Below are 16,131 nucleotides of genomic sequence, written 5' to 3'. Positions count from 1 at the left end.
CAGTTTTCAAGAATTTGATGTAAATGTCTTCATAGCAATTTTATCTATCCAAACAAGTTATCATCAAATAAATCACAACTCATTACGCATGCAGGAACGCAGATTTGACTTTGATACTGGTTGCGACAACGGCTAACACTGGTAACAGATTCCTTTTTTCAAATAATCGATTCATTAAATATAATCTAGGCGATACGCTTGGTCTGACTCGACTGTAAAACTTACCTGTCCCTCTGGGCGGGGCCACTGCTGCATCTAAAAACACAACGACAATGAAAAGGTCACCAACCACAGACAAACTGATTATGAAGACTAAGAGAAATCACGTGCAAGACAAACGAGCTCAAAGAGGCGTAGCAGGTTAAGAAAGAAACTGTGGCGATACATTGGTTGGGGAGTGAAACACAAAAATTTGGTCTTATCAACTCTATTGATACCATTCGCCACTTTAAAGACGAGAAGTAAACTGGGCCGAGTAAACTTTTGCAAAGACTTCTGGGACGGTTACCAGGGACAGGGAATTGGCCAATAGGGAGCTTAAGCAACAACGACGGCGAGAGATACGAAAACATCACTTAAAATTGAATTCGCGCTGCCTCAAACTTTATCGTGCTTATTTCATCTCGTTTATTTCGTCAAATGTTGGCAAAGTTTTTTGGAATTCTAAAATGACTGTATCAAATTTCAGGAAAAGAAAAAGAAAGTTGTTGTCTTGTGTTCCCATCTTCGACAAAACGTGAAATTAGGCATTTCGACGTTGTAGTTGTGCAATGACGGCTAAGAAATGTACAAAAAGGCCTGATAGACGGCAAAGTTCCCCCCCCCCCCCCTCTTAATGACAGTTCTGATTAATAGTAGAAATGCTATTTCTTTGTTACCTGAGGTCGTAACTTGGGCCAAAGGTGAAGCTGGACTATTTCCCCGCCGATTCGACGCTTGCATCATAAATTCATATTCTGTATTAGGGCTTAGTTTTTGAACGGTGTGCATATTTTCTGGGAGAAGACCAATGACTACTTCCGTAAAATCGCTGCCGCTTCCTTTCTTACGATAATGAATTGAGAATTGCTGATCATAGCCGCCACTGTAACTAGGATTCCAGCTTACGTTCACACTCACTGTTTGCGAATCGGGTACTATGATCGGAACCACTTTCACGTCCTGAGGAGGATCTGGAGGCCCTGTGAATCAAATGGCAAAACAATGTTATTGGGTTGCCACTCAGGCTACGTTTACACGTACGTGGTACGTTCACACGGAACCACCTTCATGGGTCTTTGTCAAACGGCGGCCATTTTGTCCCGAGAGAGTAAAGTAGCTTTGTTTTACCTTTCTAGCCTCGTCCCCAAGTTTTTCACTGCGAGGTCGAGGGTGGTAAAGGAAAGCTTTTTCAGTCTCTCGGGACAATATGGCCGCCGTGTGAATAACGCCCATGGGGTTATGTCACCAAAGTAAAACGTGTCTTCGCATCAATTGAATTACAAAAAATATAATGGTCCAATTTTGTTATTTAAGACTGTGTTAAAGCATTGAAACTGTTTCATATCGTCTGTTGCGATGGATGGCAAGGATGGAAAGGAATTAAAATTTTACAAAGTTGGTCCAATTTTTTTCAAGTTCCACAGCTATGCCTCCAAAATTTGACAAAAAAAATTATGGTTATTGTTCCTGCATAAAACTTGTTTGATAGCTTCTTCAAAACTCTACACAAGAGCATTTTGTGTATGGGTGAAGGCACTAAATAACGACTTTAGCACAGAATTGACCTCAAACAGCAATATCCTCATGGCATAGTCTCTTTGACCGGACGAAAATTTAGATGCCTAGCCGTCCAAAAATTTTCAACTACAAAATCGAAGTAAAATTTTTCGTCGGTACGGTCGAAAATTTGACCGGCGTAATATGAACACCGTAACGGTCTAAATTTCCGTACCAAAAAGCGCGGTTGCATGGATCAGAGGTAATTCAGCTGCAGACAGCATTTTGGATTTTCTAACACTGCAGCGCACGGCAGATGGTAAAAGCACTAAAAAAAACGACTTCGTCGTCAGTTCTGTGCGAACAGAGCGCAACTGTTGAACGGTTCGGTGTAAAAGAACTGTCCGCTCAAATTTTACAGCCGGTCGAACATTCGTCCAGGAGCCGTGTGATGTTAGCCTCCGTGAGGGTCGTTTACATCGCACGACTTGCGGGCAACGAAATGGTAGCCGGTGAAAACAGCCATCTCTCTTCGCAAGACTTGCCAGTAGCGGGAAGAGATGACCTGGGATTGTAGTTGCGATCTGACTATTTGCTACACTTTTACCCTGTTAAAGGTGGTTCTAACGTTTAAGTCTGTGGATATAAAAAACCTATGGTGTGACCATTCCGAGCGAAAGATACTGTGTGGTACTTTCCTGTGGTGCTATTTGTTATGCTGTACAAGTTGGTTCTAACTTTGTCCCAACTTTTGAGTCTGTAGATGAAATCCTGTGGTGTGACCATTTAAATGAAAGCTACTGAGCAGTACTTTCTTGTGCTACTGTTTATGATGATGTCACAAGGCGGCTCGTACCTATTGAGTCTGTGGATGAAATCCTTCAGTGTGACCATTCAGTAACTTTCCAGCAGTACTCTTCCACAGTTTTAATTGTTTTGTTTTGTTTTTTTCGATTTTATGTTTGATATGTGATGCCTTAGGGAGCAAAATGGGTCTCACGGTTTCTTTTTTTTCTCATTGTTAACAACTAAACCAGCACCTACCTCTTTCTCGTATAATGTACTGCTGTGTGTCATTACCAAGAACATTGGTAGCAACACAGTAGAACTTATCACCGACTTCTTTCCCTGCTGTAGTGACAATGATCTTCATCGTAGTAGCCTTGACTTGAATGGTGATGCTCTCAACTTTCTCGTCAATAGCTGAGAGATCATTTCCGTTTGGATCTCGTCTCCAGGACAGAGTGGGTGATGGCTTGCCCTTGACGATGCAAGTTAAATCCACCTGCTCTCCAGCAGCGCCAGGGATATTTGTAGTTATAGGAGTAGATGTCAGAATAGTGGGGCGAGCTGTAACAAATTTTGATTAGAAATGCAGGTCACACTATGCTAGGCAGTCGTTGGGCGCTTCACAGAAGGGTGATCAAGAGTTTAACCCTAGACAAAGGCACTTTTCATTTGTCAGAACTGACTGACCAGACCATTCTCGTCGTAATGAGAATTTCACTTTTAATCAAAACTATCCAGCTAGATCAGTCAAGTCCTAAATAGCATGCGCGAAAGCAGCCGAAAGGAGTCGGTTTTTCAGCAAAAACTCTTTGAAAAGCTTCAATGCTAAACTGACTGGTCCAGCCATGGTCCGACAAGCCAGTTGCGCCCCATAAAAGAGATTCCCCCTTCCCCCTCCCACATCACAGTCATACACAGACATAACCTACTGAACTGAACACCAAGTAAGGAACATGGGGGAGGGGAGGGTCACAGCTAGAAATAATTGTGTAAGACCTTATGTCTCAAAGTATCTGACTAAGTGTGCCTGTAAGTGCTGTACTGTTTTTCATCCTTATCTGAGAGGACTAAGGATCTCATCATTTGCAGAAGTCAAAAAGAGATAACGGCTTACTCTCAGTAAAAGATCACGAGTGTTGACCCGTGTTTGACGGTGTGTTTCTACTTAAAAGAATGAAATTCACAACGTACTATCGAACCTCGGACTTTCGTATGCTAAGCTCTCCCACTGAAACAAATTTTCAACCAACCAGAAGCACTACCCATATCAGAGTAGTGTAAGTCATCAGTATCCTCAAACGTCATCTCGCGGCGAAACCGTTGGTGGCGTAGTGCAATGTTGGCTGTTTTCTTAGAATAACTTTGTCGACAAACTAGCGCCAAAACGCTAGCCTGCCCCACAGACAAAACTATAAAACTCCGGTTAAGTACGTCTGCGAAACAGCGCCGAAATACTTCTACTGGGCCCACCACCTGTGTACCAAGATTTGAGTACGCGCCATTATTGGCCTGTTTAAAAGGCCATTGTCGATTTCCGGTAATTCGTTGAGTCCGTTGGGGGGCCCGAACGGGGATTTGGGCGCTGCTTCGTAGACGTTACTAACCGGGAATAAATTACGTCTGCGACGCTGGCTACAAAACGCTTTCTACGCAGGTTACCTCGTAACATAACATTAGAGACCTTTAGATACCAGGACGAGGACGACTACGAGAACGAGATTTGAGCTGAAGTTCTTTCGCGTCTTCTCAAAACATAGACTCCCCGGAAAGCTTCATTTTGCCATTTTTCACTAGAAAAGTTAACATAGTTATCTTTAGTGAACGAGGTTACGCGCTCTCCCGATGGCAAAATAATAAAACTTTTAGCATTTGATATCTTGTTTTCGCCACCACGACATTCGCGCGAAAACTCGTAGTAGAACGACGACGGCTACCACGTTTTCCCGCCAAATTGACGCTGGTTCACGCGCATACACTACTTAGTATTGAGAAAATCTCGTACTTGTAGTCGTACTCGTCTTAGAATCTAAAATGTCTCTAATGCTACCCAGCCACTAACTTACTTTGAACCTGGAGTGTGACTCCTTTGGAATCATCGCCCAACTCATTTTGTGCAAAACAAATGTATACACCATCATCAGTCTTAGAAGCGGCCACGATATGAAACTCTTCCCCTTCTCCTACAATCCTGCCACTGCTCATCTTCTTCCAAGTAATGGTTGGTCTAGGGACGCCATCAGCCCCACACACCATGGTGATGTTGTTGGTTTCATTGACCGTGTACACACTTTTAGGAAAATAGTCAATTGTTGGTTTGCCTATAAAAAAAAATCAACTACCATGTCTTACTCTCCACGACAATGAAGCATACAAGTGCGAATGAGATGAGATTATAAAAGAAGAATGATAAACCAGGGCGCAAGATAAAGGCCGATCAAGAGACAGGTTCCGGCCAGATCAGCGACTTGACCGGCCGAAAACTTCTCTTGCTGGTAATGTTGACTGCACATTCTCACTCTTGAACAAAAAGTCTAATCTTAACGGTACATCTCAGGTTTTATTTCTTTGTAAAATACAAAAACGTTCACAAATAGAAAATTACACTAGTAGAGATAAAGTTAATAAGTTTTTTTTCTGTTTTTGCACATTAACATAGCCAGCCTGTAGGCAAAGAAAAATGTAAGTCACTTGAAGCCCTTTTGTTATATAATTTAAGGGATTTAATGTAGAAAGACTGTCAGTATGGGCATTGCGGAGTTAGTTCACAAACATTACAAAGGTAGTTTTTGACCTAACTTAGTTCATTAGACAAACTCTGGTATCCCCAAAAAGGGTGCCATTCGTGCTGTTTAATCACTTGTCTCCATCTTTCTTGTTTTGACAACTGCAGTAACCTATCTACCAAACATAACAAACTTTAATTTTCTATGACTTGGAAAATAAAATTCTTAAATTTCATGACTTTCCGCGAACGACAAACTCTGCTTAAGGGAAAATGTGTATGGAGTTCATTCTGGAGAATTTGTATGCCGATATCGGAACTTGAAGGGTTGAAATCAGAAATGGTAGCCACTGGTTACTCACGTTTAATAAGCAACTGTGCTTTCGCAGGAGGCCCATCCCCCAATGAATTAGTCCCAACACAGCCATACCATCCTTCATCCTTTCGTTGTACTGGTCCTCTTCTCAAAGTTGTTGTTGGGCAATTATTGCACGCTTCTCCTTGCAAATCATTTCCATTAAACTGCCATTTGTGGGCAGTGGTTGGTGGGTTGCCGATTGTTTTACAGTTGAAAGTTGCCGTCTCTCCTTCTGCCAGGGTGAGGTTTTTAGGATGATCAGCAGGAGACTGAACAACTGGTCGATCTGATAACAAAATGAACAGAACATAAAAACCTCAGGGGATCTTCTTGTGGTCGGCGAGCGAGGTGTATTGCTGGTTTTCCCTGTCACCCACCATCAAAAATAAGAAACAAAACCGTTGAATAGACTAAGTACAGAATCTGGAATATGAAAGGACGTTAATTTGCAAAGATCCTCGCCAAGATTCCGGTCAGTGCAATTTTTCATAATATTATGCGAGATATTCGGAGAAATGTTTTATTACCCAAACTTTAGAGAGTATTGTATGGTGTCATGTTGGTGTCCATCCGGATGACTACCAACATGACGACCGGAAACCAACAGAAACATCCGTTACCGCGTTTTGCTATGAAAGCGTAATTCATCTCTTAAGAACTCTAACAATAAGTACTGTAATACTGTTTTCAAGTACAATGACTGTTCCGATAACAAAATCCCCCAAAATGAGTCCCTTCTTTTAACCTACATGACAGATGTCTCGGCCGTCAAGTAATTTCCGCATCACGCAAAGGTTTAGAAATTCAAGTGTACTGTATCACAAAACAAAGTGCCCTTTCGGGGTGAAAATTTGCGTTAATATGAGTTTTTAGCTCCTCTAATCCTTCTTAAAGGTAACAACTCAAGAGGATTGATAATTCTCTAGTATCGAATTTTGATGACGTTATGTGAAAACCAGCAATTCACTGCAAGAAGGGGTAAACCTGATGGAATGTTCTTGTAATTTCGGTGATTTCGAGGAGTTGTTATCATCACTCACATTCTCTAATTCACATTATAGAATAGAATCAGGGTATGAAAAAATCCCCGGCCCGGGCCAGTAATCCCGGGTGAGTAGATTTTCTAGCCGGGCAGTCTTTAAGGTCACTTGAATCCCAATAAGCGAAGATTCGGGCAAAACGTCTTGTAACTGAACCACCAACAAAGATAAGCAAGCAAAATGTGACAGCTGGAATTCTTTGTTTTTCTTCGAGCACTAATAGATGACCTAATAATACCGTAAACGTTAGCTTTTAATAAGCCCTGGGCTTAAGCCTTATACATCTTCGCATGGAGGAGAACGTATGAACCGAGGATTTTATATCCAAGGGGGTATATAACTGAAATAGCAGGAGCCCGGGCCTACAAATTTTTGGTTTGATCACTCTACCGCTTGTAATAAATTATGCGTTGTTGGGGTGAACTTTAAAGCTTAAGAGCTCAAAGTTTTGGTGAGGTCGGTGCGTACCGGTCATGTGTGCAATTTTCAGGATATGTTGAAATGAAGGTCAGCCAGGCCTACAACTAGTCGAAAAGCTAGCTACGCCCCTGTATAAAAAAGCGTTTCGAAAGAAGCTATGTCAGTGTCGATCGAAATACGTCTCGCATTAACTAGTCCAGTGAATTGGTTACTTCTGCGTCCTGCATCTCTGACGCATTAAAATCCTCAGAGACGCAAAATGATTCATGGCATGGCCAAGACCGGTCGATCGATATGAAGATGTGTTTTTGTGGAATATCCTGTTCGAGTGACTTCTGTGGCAGTTATGGCTGTTATTTTAAGGCACAACAAAGGTTAAATGTTTCATTTAGTCTTTGTTATGCTTTAAAATAGAAGGACTGTATTTTAATTTCAGTATACTGTACTATGGAGTTTTTGAGTCTGTCTTCAGATTAAATGTCTGGTTTGATAAAAGTCCAAGCATTTTCAAGTGAGGACTCGTTGTTTTTTGAACTGGGGCTCATCGGTTATGGAGTGTGACTCGCGTCCAAGGACTCACCACAACTGTTTGTAATAAAATCACTGCTAGTGTTTATTTAAGTATCAAAACTTCAAAATAAATCAAATCCATCTCAATACATTATGAGGGGGATTATATCTGGGGGCATTATAATCGGATGTAAGGGGGAAGGGGGGCTCATCAGTGGAGGAGCTTATAAACAGCAGTTTATCGTATTCATGACTCACATCTGACTTCAAGTTCCGTGTTTTGCTTTACAGAGCCAGCATCATTGTTAGCCACACAAGAGAAGTTTCCATACTGTTGCCACGTAAGATGCTTTATGTTCAAATATCCAAAGGTCTTGAAGAGTTTTGAGGCTGCTGGGCCAGAAATTCTTTCTGTGATGTTGTAAGGTGCGGTGTTGGTCAGATTCTGTCCATTTAACATCCAGCGAATGCTTGCATAAGGTTTGGCTTCAGCCGTACAAGTGTAGTCCATAATTTGATTCTCGTTCCTGATCTGTTTGGTTCTTGGCAGTGGGTCAGGAGGATTAAATCTTGGACGAACTGTGAAAGATAATGCAAAAAGTACGTGGTGAACTGTTCCGAAGAGCACTAACCAGCAACAAAAATTCATAACTGTGATTTCTATCCCCTGCATTAGGGACAGATGAAATAAATTCACCTCTGAGTCAAGTCGATTACCACGGATTTATACAGAACGTTTTAAGAATTGTTACTTTAACAGAATAAGGTTTAAATACAACTTAGAAATTTAACACTATAGATATTCAATGTTAAGTAGTAATAATAATAATAATAATAATAATAGTAATAGTTTATTAACAGATCCACGGGGTGGCTCTTCCCTGTTGGAGTTGCCTTGTGCACGCACAAAACGCCACCCCACAACTGCTTATACAGGGCAGCATAAAAAATGGGAAAAAAAGTTGAAAAGCCTCAGTTTTTGTGTTAAAAAAACTGTGCAGTACCGCTTAAAAGTAAGGCCCTGTTCACAAGGAAGGAGGGTGACCCTGCTCCTGGGTTACCCTAGCAAGAGGGTTACAATAGCACTCACACATTTCGTCTTTTTTTACACGACATGTTTACAAGGCAGGTAGGGTAACCCTAGCACTCCTACAGGGTTCATACACAAAATTGCAACCATTTTTCAAGGACTTTTCAAGGACTACATTAGATTTTCAAGGACCACCTACTAGGAATATAATTTTACAGATTGTACAAAAATGCACATTCCCAGTCTATTCTAATACGACTTTAAGGCTTGAATTGTTTCCTTCACCAGCTTCTCTACATTTTCAGTTCACCTGTCTTAAGTTGATAATTAATTATTGCATAAAACATTGAGCACTTTGTGTAACTTAACCGTTAACTTCTCTGAGCGATATTCTGTCTTGGACAACCAAAAAGCATCGAAAAACACTTTCCACGCCGCTACATTCAAGGACGTTTCAAGGACTTCCCCTAAAATTCAAGGACTTTTCAACCCTGTCATAGGGTTTACCCTAGCACACACACATTTTTTTTTTACACGATATGTTTACAAGACAGGTAGGGTTACCCTAACACTAGCCTAAGGGTAACCCTACCTGAGTGCTAGGATTACCCTTGCAAGACGGTTACCTTACAGTGTACCTTCCTTGTAAATGCTCTGCTAGGGTCAACTTTCCTCCATCATGCGTGACCAGTAGTCTTAACAACTTGGACGAAAATATCCAATTTCTGAACTGTAAAAGGTATTTTCCATAGAGAACTTCAAGTAAACCAGATCTAACTTAAACCCCTTGCAAGGGTAACCCTAGCACAAGGGTAACCCTCTCTCCTTGTAAACAGGCCCTAAGTTGACAGTCTCTATTTGATTCTCGAGACTCGATTACGCTTCGAGTTTCGAGACGCGAGGATCGAGTCTCGAGTTCCAAGAAGCGAGGTTTTGACACAATAATTTTGTTTTCTGGAAGGAACGATGTCATACAGTCAAGTAGCCGTTCAGAAATTCGCGCTGATGATCAGTGCTTGCGGTGCGGTGTTCTGAGGTTCTGTAACTGTTTGGCAGCTTCGGCAAGCTTTCGATGAGCGTAACTTCAGTTTCGAGGAAGCAAATTTATCCTACACATCCAGTGTAATTGTAATTTGTTTACCCGCGGAGCATTTAGGAGTTCATGAGAACTCGTTGAAACGTCTCCCTGCGATTCAGACCGAATTGGAATTTGGAAGTGTTAGTTTTTGAGGAGAGGGGAAAACCAGAGTACCCAGAGAAAAACCTCTCGGAGCAAGGGAGAGAACCAACAACAAACTCAACCCATATATGGCGTCCACACCAGGATTCGAACCCGGGCCACATTGGTGGAAGGACAGTGCTCTGACCATTGCGCCAAGCCTTGCTCCCAAAAGTGAGCAGTGAGAGTTAAGTTGGTAAATTTGAGTTTTTGTTGAACACAGGACTCTCACTCAGGGAAAGAACTGCAAAAACAGCTACTAACAGCAAGATCTCATCAAAGCAGAAGGGAGCTGCCTGCTTGCAAGGGTGTCCAAGTCCCAAAAAAGATCAATGTCAATTTTCTTCTTACAACAACAATACAATAATATAAAAGGAAACGTTATGAGAAAAAGTGAAATAATCACCAGGGTCCAGTTGCCCGAACGCCACTTAGCGCTAACCTGGGGTTAAATGGTAACCCGGGTTTCTTTTTCTTTTTATCAAAAGCATTCTCTCGGATAACTTTCTCTATTCTTTTTAGAGTATCCAGTCATCAAGTTGTAGCCAGTAGGCAAAGAGAATTAAACTGGATTTGCTTTTTAAGCTCTCATATCTGAGTTCAAATTTCACACTAACCCTGGTTATCTTAACCCAGCTTCGAACAACCCAGCCCAGAGGAAAAAGCTTTAATCTATTGACAAATTCTCTCAGCTAATTCTGGAAAGAAATGTAAGGAGGCCAGTGTGGAGAATTTGTATGTGGATACTCCAAGATGTAGCGGCTTGAACTTACCATGTACAGTGAGAGTGAGGCTTTGTGGTGGTCCACTTCCTTCTGCATTGCTTGGCTCACAAGAATACACTTGACCATCGTGAGTATTAAGCTGTACATTACTGATGTCATATGTTCCTGTCGCAGAGTTCTGGACAAGTACTGTGTTTCCACGTTTTAGGGTATATACTGGAGCTGGATATCCATTTGCACTGCATGTAAGGGTTGCTGCTGTTCCTTGTACTACAGCATTGTTTGGAGTTCCAGTTGTAAAAGTAGTTGCTGTGGGAGCATCTGAGACGAAATAAATACCAAATGGATTAAAATAAAATCAATCTACACACTCTTAAAAGAAAACCCCATTTCACTCCTACAGTATGGTAACCAATCAAACAGTTCGTATATAAATACCACGAGTGATATTTTGAAATTGTTATATGTAATTTCACAAGCCGTTAGGCGAGTAAAATTTGAGACATTTTTGAAATATCACAGGTGATGTTTGTGCCAACTATCATCTACAAAAATTAATCATGCTATTATTTGTTTATTCTACTACCCGCAAAAGGTTTGTAATTTTTACAAGTAGGTATTTCAAATTGAGCTGAAATATCACTGCTCTAAGCCGATCAAACTGTAGAAATTTCTCATGTAGTAGTATAAACAGTAAAATCCTACGAAATAAATGACCCTAATTACTGCCCAAAAGTTCAGAAAAAGAGGTTTGATGTGAGTGGTGAGACCACAGGATTCTGTCCACAGATTAGTTAGAGCGACAGATAATCAAACCTTACGGTTATTTCTTTTTAAGAAGAGGTCCCGACACCTATCTTTTTTGTAAGAGAATTTATCGTATGTAATTTCTAAGTTAATAGAGACCTTTAGCATCAGGCAAACCGCAAACCGCAGTTTGCAGTTACGCGTTTGCAGTTTCGCGTTGCCGAGATTTCAAACTTTAGCAAGGCATTAGTTCAGTTCAGTTCATTTTTCTTTAGCCAAAATATAATACAATACAAGAATTCATAAAGGAATTGTAAGGTTGCAAGGGAGCCCAGAAGAAACCCAGAAGGCTTATGAGGCCTGGGCTCCCCAGTCTCAAAGAAATAAGCAAAATAAAATGAAATTCGCGGAGTGATACGTTAAAAATAGGAACTAAACAGAGACTGAGTTAAGTTATGAATTCAGTAACAAGAAAGAAAAAAAAATAATTTAACTCTGGATTGGAACAGAATACTTTCTTTTGTTAGTACGGCAGGAAGGAATATAAAATCGATTTGAACTACGCGTTCATTGTTTAGGGCCACCATGTCATTTTCATCAAATCGAAGCGCGTCACTTTAATCGCCCAAAAATCAGCAATAATTCATTGATTCGAGATGAAAAATCCAACAAACACATCGCAAACGGATATAAAAAGCTAGTTCATACCTCTAAACGCCAGGCTGTACAATTTTTTGTGGTAAAAAACCTTGCCGTTAATCACTTACCGCTGGAAGCCCTTCCTGCGGTTCAAACGTGAACTGCACCTGAACCTTGAAGTTATCAGGCCAAAAGGTGGTCGTGAGTCGCTTGGAATAGGTGGTCGTTAACAAGAGATTCTAATTCTGATATTTCTTCAGGAGTAAGAACATGCATTTGTAGAATTACAATTACAGTGGAACCCCGTTAATATACGATCACCAATGGGCCAAAAAGATTAGGCCGTATTAACAAGCGGTTTTTTTTTTCAAGAAAATATATGGCCGTTTTGCCAGGCGGCCAAAACAAAGTGGCCCTAAAAACGAGGTGACCGTATTACCGAGGTGGCTGTAATGTGCGGTTTCACTGTACATTTAAGACCTAGGATGCCAAATGATTATTTTACAAACGAAAACCCTCCACGTCGCCAAATTTATCTCGATTAATCATGGTCAAATTGCCTCATGAAAAGTTCCTTAGAATGAGTGACTACCAAGCTTTTTTATACCCGAGGATTTGCTTTGTTTTTCACAACAATTCCCCCAAAAAGCAAAGCTGTCACAGTGAATTTATACAAAGAAAAATCTTTTAATGACGTTGACACTCGTCAGCGTAGACGCGTACTCTCGTTCCAGGTGACGCGTCCATTGCGTCAGTTTCCTGTCTGCGTTGTTCACAGTCTTTCTTTTAATTTGCGTTGTTCACTTAGTTCTGGGGTGCTTTCCATTATACTGGACCAACCGTTAGAGACCACTCCGACTATATTATTAAGGGAAAATGGAACGCGTCGGAACCAAACCTCCGACCGAATTGATCATTGGGTATTGTCGTAAGGGTTAGGGTCATATACTGCTAAGAGAAAAACGCGGGAAAACATCGTCAACGTTCGGAGAAGCCCGTAATATCTTTGTCTTTAAAAACTGATGAAAACCAGAACAAAAAACAAATTAAGACGCGTTGCTCTACCCTAGCCTTGTGTGCAACTGTGCATAAGGACAAAGTTTAGGTCTTGCGTCTGAAGCTTACATACACGCACTGCACTGGTAAACACTTACATGTGAAATATCCGCCATTTTGACCAGTGTGTGTAGTGACGAGCTGGAGTGGGACTGGAAACGACAATTTCTGAAAACGGAACGGCAATTTTTGGTCGGTCCGGACCGACAAGTCAAAGAGGACCACTTCTGGAGGTGGACTACTTTGACCGAAAAATTTCACCTGGGCCAAACCGTTCCATTTACGTTTGCACCGAAATTTCCGGAAATTTTGGCATAATGGCAATCACCCTCGGCCTGCACTGTAGCGCGTTGGCTGGGAAAATTTTGGTGTTCGGATTGGGGTGTGTGTGGGGGGGGGGGGGGGGGGGAAGGTTGTCGCTTAACAAGAGGTGGTCGCATATGGAGGTTCGACTGTTTTAAGTAACATCATTTTGTGCACATACACTGCTGTTCCATTGTACTTACATTCCACATTTACCACTCGAAAAGCTTTTTTCTCGCCCCGAAAGTTGCTCGCCTGGCATGAATAGTTACCAGCATCTTCAACTTTTGCATTATTCAAAGCATAAGTCTTTAGTGTAGCTCCACTTACAACCGCTCCGTTAAACTGCCAAGAGAAGGTTGGAACAGGATAACCATCAGCCGTACAGTCTAGTGTTATACTCTGTGACAGCTTGACGACTGCTGGATTGGGTGTTACAGTGACTGTCTGGGGGGCATCTAAAAAAAGGAAAGTAAAAAACTGATAAATAAATAAACTAGTAACACTCATAATAACGATAATAATAATAATAATAATAATAATAATAATAACAACAATAATAATAACTATGATAATAATGCAATGTTCTCCCTAAATTTTAGCTCAGCAGAAAAGGGACCACTCATAGCCCGTAAGGCAAAAAATATGCACCAGAGGTGAACGTTTCTAGGGGGCAGGGGAGTAGTGGAGTGCGGGACATGACCCCGCCCTTGCTGGGAAATTTAGCAGCTAATCAGTACTCTGAACGTCATTCCCTCATTTTCTGACTTATTTTATGCAAATCGGCCGTTGTTACCTTTACACAACAATTTAAACGATTGATTCCAATAATTTTACTCTTTCTTCAATGTTCTCCTTCCGAAATGCGTGGCCCATAAAAAAGAAAAGCTGTGCACACTTAAGTACTTTTCCATATATTCATTCATTTCCTTGTGGCAAGTAGGAATCGGATCAGGTCATAACTTAGTACTTTAAAAGTATATCTTTTTAAAGTACTTCTTTCATTTTAGTAAATCTTCAGGCCGTTGCAGGCGGTAAGAAGTGTTGCTCCAGGCGCTAAGATAAGGAGAACACTGATTATGCATGATAATGCTAATGACAATAAACAAAAAAACTACATAGAATCAAGGTTGCTATTACACATGCTTGGCCCATATATACATGTACATACTATTATGTAATGTAGCCAGCACTCATTTTCACTTCCACTAAGTATTATAAAATGCATAGAATGCAATCTAATCATACACGTTTTGACCTTCTATCACGTGAAACATGCTTAACAAACCAGCATTGAAGCGAGAGTGATTTGACTTTGATCAGAATCCTAAAACTCGCCTGCACTTTCCTAACCTTTGGTTATTAACAATTATTCCTCGAGCCCGAATGGGCTCTGAGTCAATAGCCCATGAGGCAGAAGGTCGAATGGGCTTTTGACTCATAGGCCATGAGCGCGAGAGGAATAACTGTTTTAGTAAAATCCAATTAGTTGGTCAAAAATATCGAGAATAAAAAAATTTTAGCTAATTAAAGCTAGACTTTAATCCTTTTTTGCCACCAAAAAGTGCGCGCTCTTCATCACAAGTAGGCTATAACATATAGCCTAGTAGTAGCTCAACCAATCAGAATGCAGCATTGATAATAGACCACTAGTTGGATTTTACTAACTACCAATAGATAGTTTTTAAGTCAAACTGGGCTGGAGAACAATGATAGAAAAAGAAAGACAGAATTTTTCAAGTTGAAGTAATGCCCATTTTGGGGGTGGAACAATGCAATAACAAAAAAATTTTCTGTTGGAATAATGGCAAAAATATTGCTTTTTAAGGGGGTGGAAATTTTTATGAAAAAATTGTTTATCAATAATCACCTGGTTATTCCTCCTCCCTCCCAAGTAAACTACAATCATGGACAAAAATCTTGGGACACTTTTGCCTTTTGGGGGCGTTTTTCAATTCACACAGGTCCAACCCCACGCCCCTCACCCCACAAACAATATTGGACGCGTGTATCCAGAATTTTTTCCGAGTTTCAACTTTGTATAGGGTGGGGGGAGGGAGATCTGCAAGAAAATTTCGAAAAGGATGCACTGTTTTAAGAGGGAACCGACAAATACCAGAAAAATTAGCCTGAATTTCAGGCTACAGAAAAATATGAATATTGCAGTACTATCCCAAGGATTTCTGTCCAGGATTGTAGTTTGAGTCAGAATCTCCTTTGTACAATGGTCCTAAGCAGGCAAAAAGAGGGTGCTGTCCAAAGGCCAGCTGAATTTAAGGTTTTTTTCAGCCCTAACTTTTGTGATAATTATTCTTTGGATTGACTAAGTGTTGTAAGGTGCAAAAAGATTACATGTAGTTTGAGTCAAAAGGGTAAGAAAAAAATATTAATTATATTTTCTCAGCAGCCTCTCTTAAGTGAACTTGTTATTAAAGTATAACTCACAGTTAACAGTAAGAAAGGTAGATCTTTCTTCTCCAGTTCCCACATCATTTCTGCTAGAACAACTGTATCGGCCAGCACTACCCTTTTTAACCTTTGTCACTGTTAATATTTGACCAGAATTGACCAAATCTCCACTTGAACCACTGGGTATTGTTACTCCATTTTTAAACCAGTTGTATGCGGTAGGTGAGGGAACAGCATCAGCTCGACAGGAGAATGACACATCAGTGCCATCATTTACTGTTCGATTCGACGTCAGAAAAAATATTTGAGGCTTATCTGAAAAGCATGAAAAAAAAAACTTTATTAATACAGTTTCAGAATGTTGTATAATCCTACAGGTGGATTGTAGCCTGTTCGACAGACAAAAATAAACCTCAGGATTTGACAATGCGCCATCATTGGTCTGTCCATAGATGCCATCGTCCAT

General features: G+C 40.7%; 2 protein-coding genes across 2 annotated transcripts; both read right to left on the bottom strand.

Moving 5' to 3' along the window:
* Positions 1 to 67: 67 nt before the first annotated feature.
* Positions 68 to 8,631, bottom strand: LOC140950736 (protein turtle homolog B-like). The gene is made up of 7 exons (XM_073399973.1): positions 8,628 to 8,631; positions 7,796 to 8,116; positions 5,572 to 5,853; positions 4,551 to 4,805; positions 2,743 to 3,048; positions 879 to 1,181; positions 68 to 255 (listed from the first exon to the last, which is right to left on the bottom strand). Exons 1-7 carry the CDS (start codon positions 8,629 to 8,631, stop codon positions 83 to 85), a joined length of 1,644 nt encoding a protein of 547 aa, XP_073256074.1. The 3' UTR covers positions 68 to 82.
* Positions 8,632 to 10,458: 1,827 nt separating this feature from the next.
* LOC140950735 (leucine-rich repeats and immunoglobulin-like domains protein 3) lies at positions 10,459 to 16,131 on the bottom strand. The gene is made up of 4 exons (XM_073399972.1): positions 16,068 to 16,131; positions 15,702 to 15,980; positions 13,460 to 13,714; positions 10,459 to 10,832 (listed from the first exon to the last, which is right to left on the bottom strand). Exons 1-4 carry the CDS (start codon positions 16,129 to 16,131, stop codon positions 10,459 to 10,461), a joined length of 972 nt encoding a protein of 323 aa, XP_073256073.1.

The sequence above is a fragment of the Porites lutea genome, chromosome 10, assembly GCF_958299795.1.
Source record: "Porites lutea chromosome 10, jaPorLute2.1, whole genome shotgun sequence".
Classification (NCBI taxonomy): domain Eukaryota; kingdom Metazoa; phylum Cnidaria; class Anthozoa; order Scleractinia; family Poritidae; genus Porites; species Porites lutea.
The sequence above is the reverse complement of the archived record's forward strand: the minus strand, read 5'-3'. Positions and strand labels throughout refer to the sequence as shown.

Bases quoted from the DNA above. Each gene is read 5' to 3' on its own strand.
- LOC140950736 (XM_073399973.1), bottom strand. The intron at 3,049-4,550 runs GTAAGTTAGTGG...AATTTGTTACAG, and splicing joins AGTCACACTCCAGGTTCAAA to CTCGCCCCACTATTCTGACA. The intron at 1,182-2,742 runs GTAGGTGCTGGT...TTTGATTCACAG, and splicing joins GTACATTATACGAGAAAGAG to GGCCTCCAGATCCTCCTCAG.
- LOC140950735 (XM_073399972.1), bottom strand. From the start codon at position 16,131: ATGGACGATGGCATCTATGGACAGACCAATGATGGCGCATTGTCAAAT. The intron at 15,981-16,067 runs GTCTGTCGAACA...CATGCTTTTCAG, and splicing joins AAATCCTGAGGTTTATTTTT to ATAAGCCTCAAATATTTTTT. The intron at 13,715-15,701 runs GTGAGTTATACT...TCCTTTTTTTAG, and splicing joins TACCTTTCTTACTGTTAACT to ATGCCCCCCAGACAGTCACT.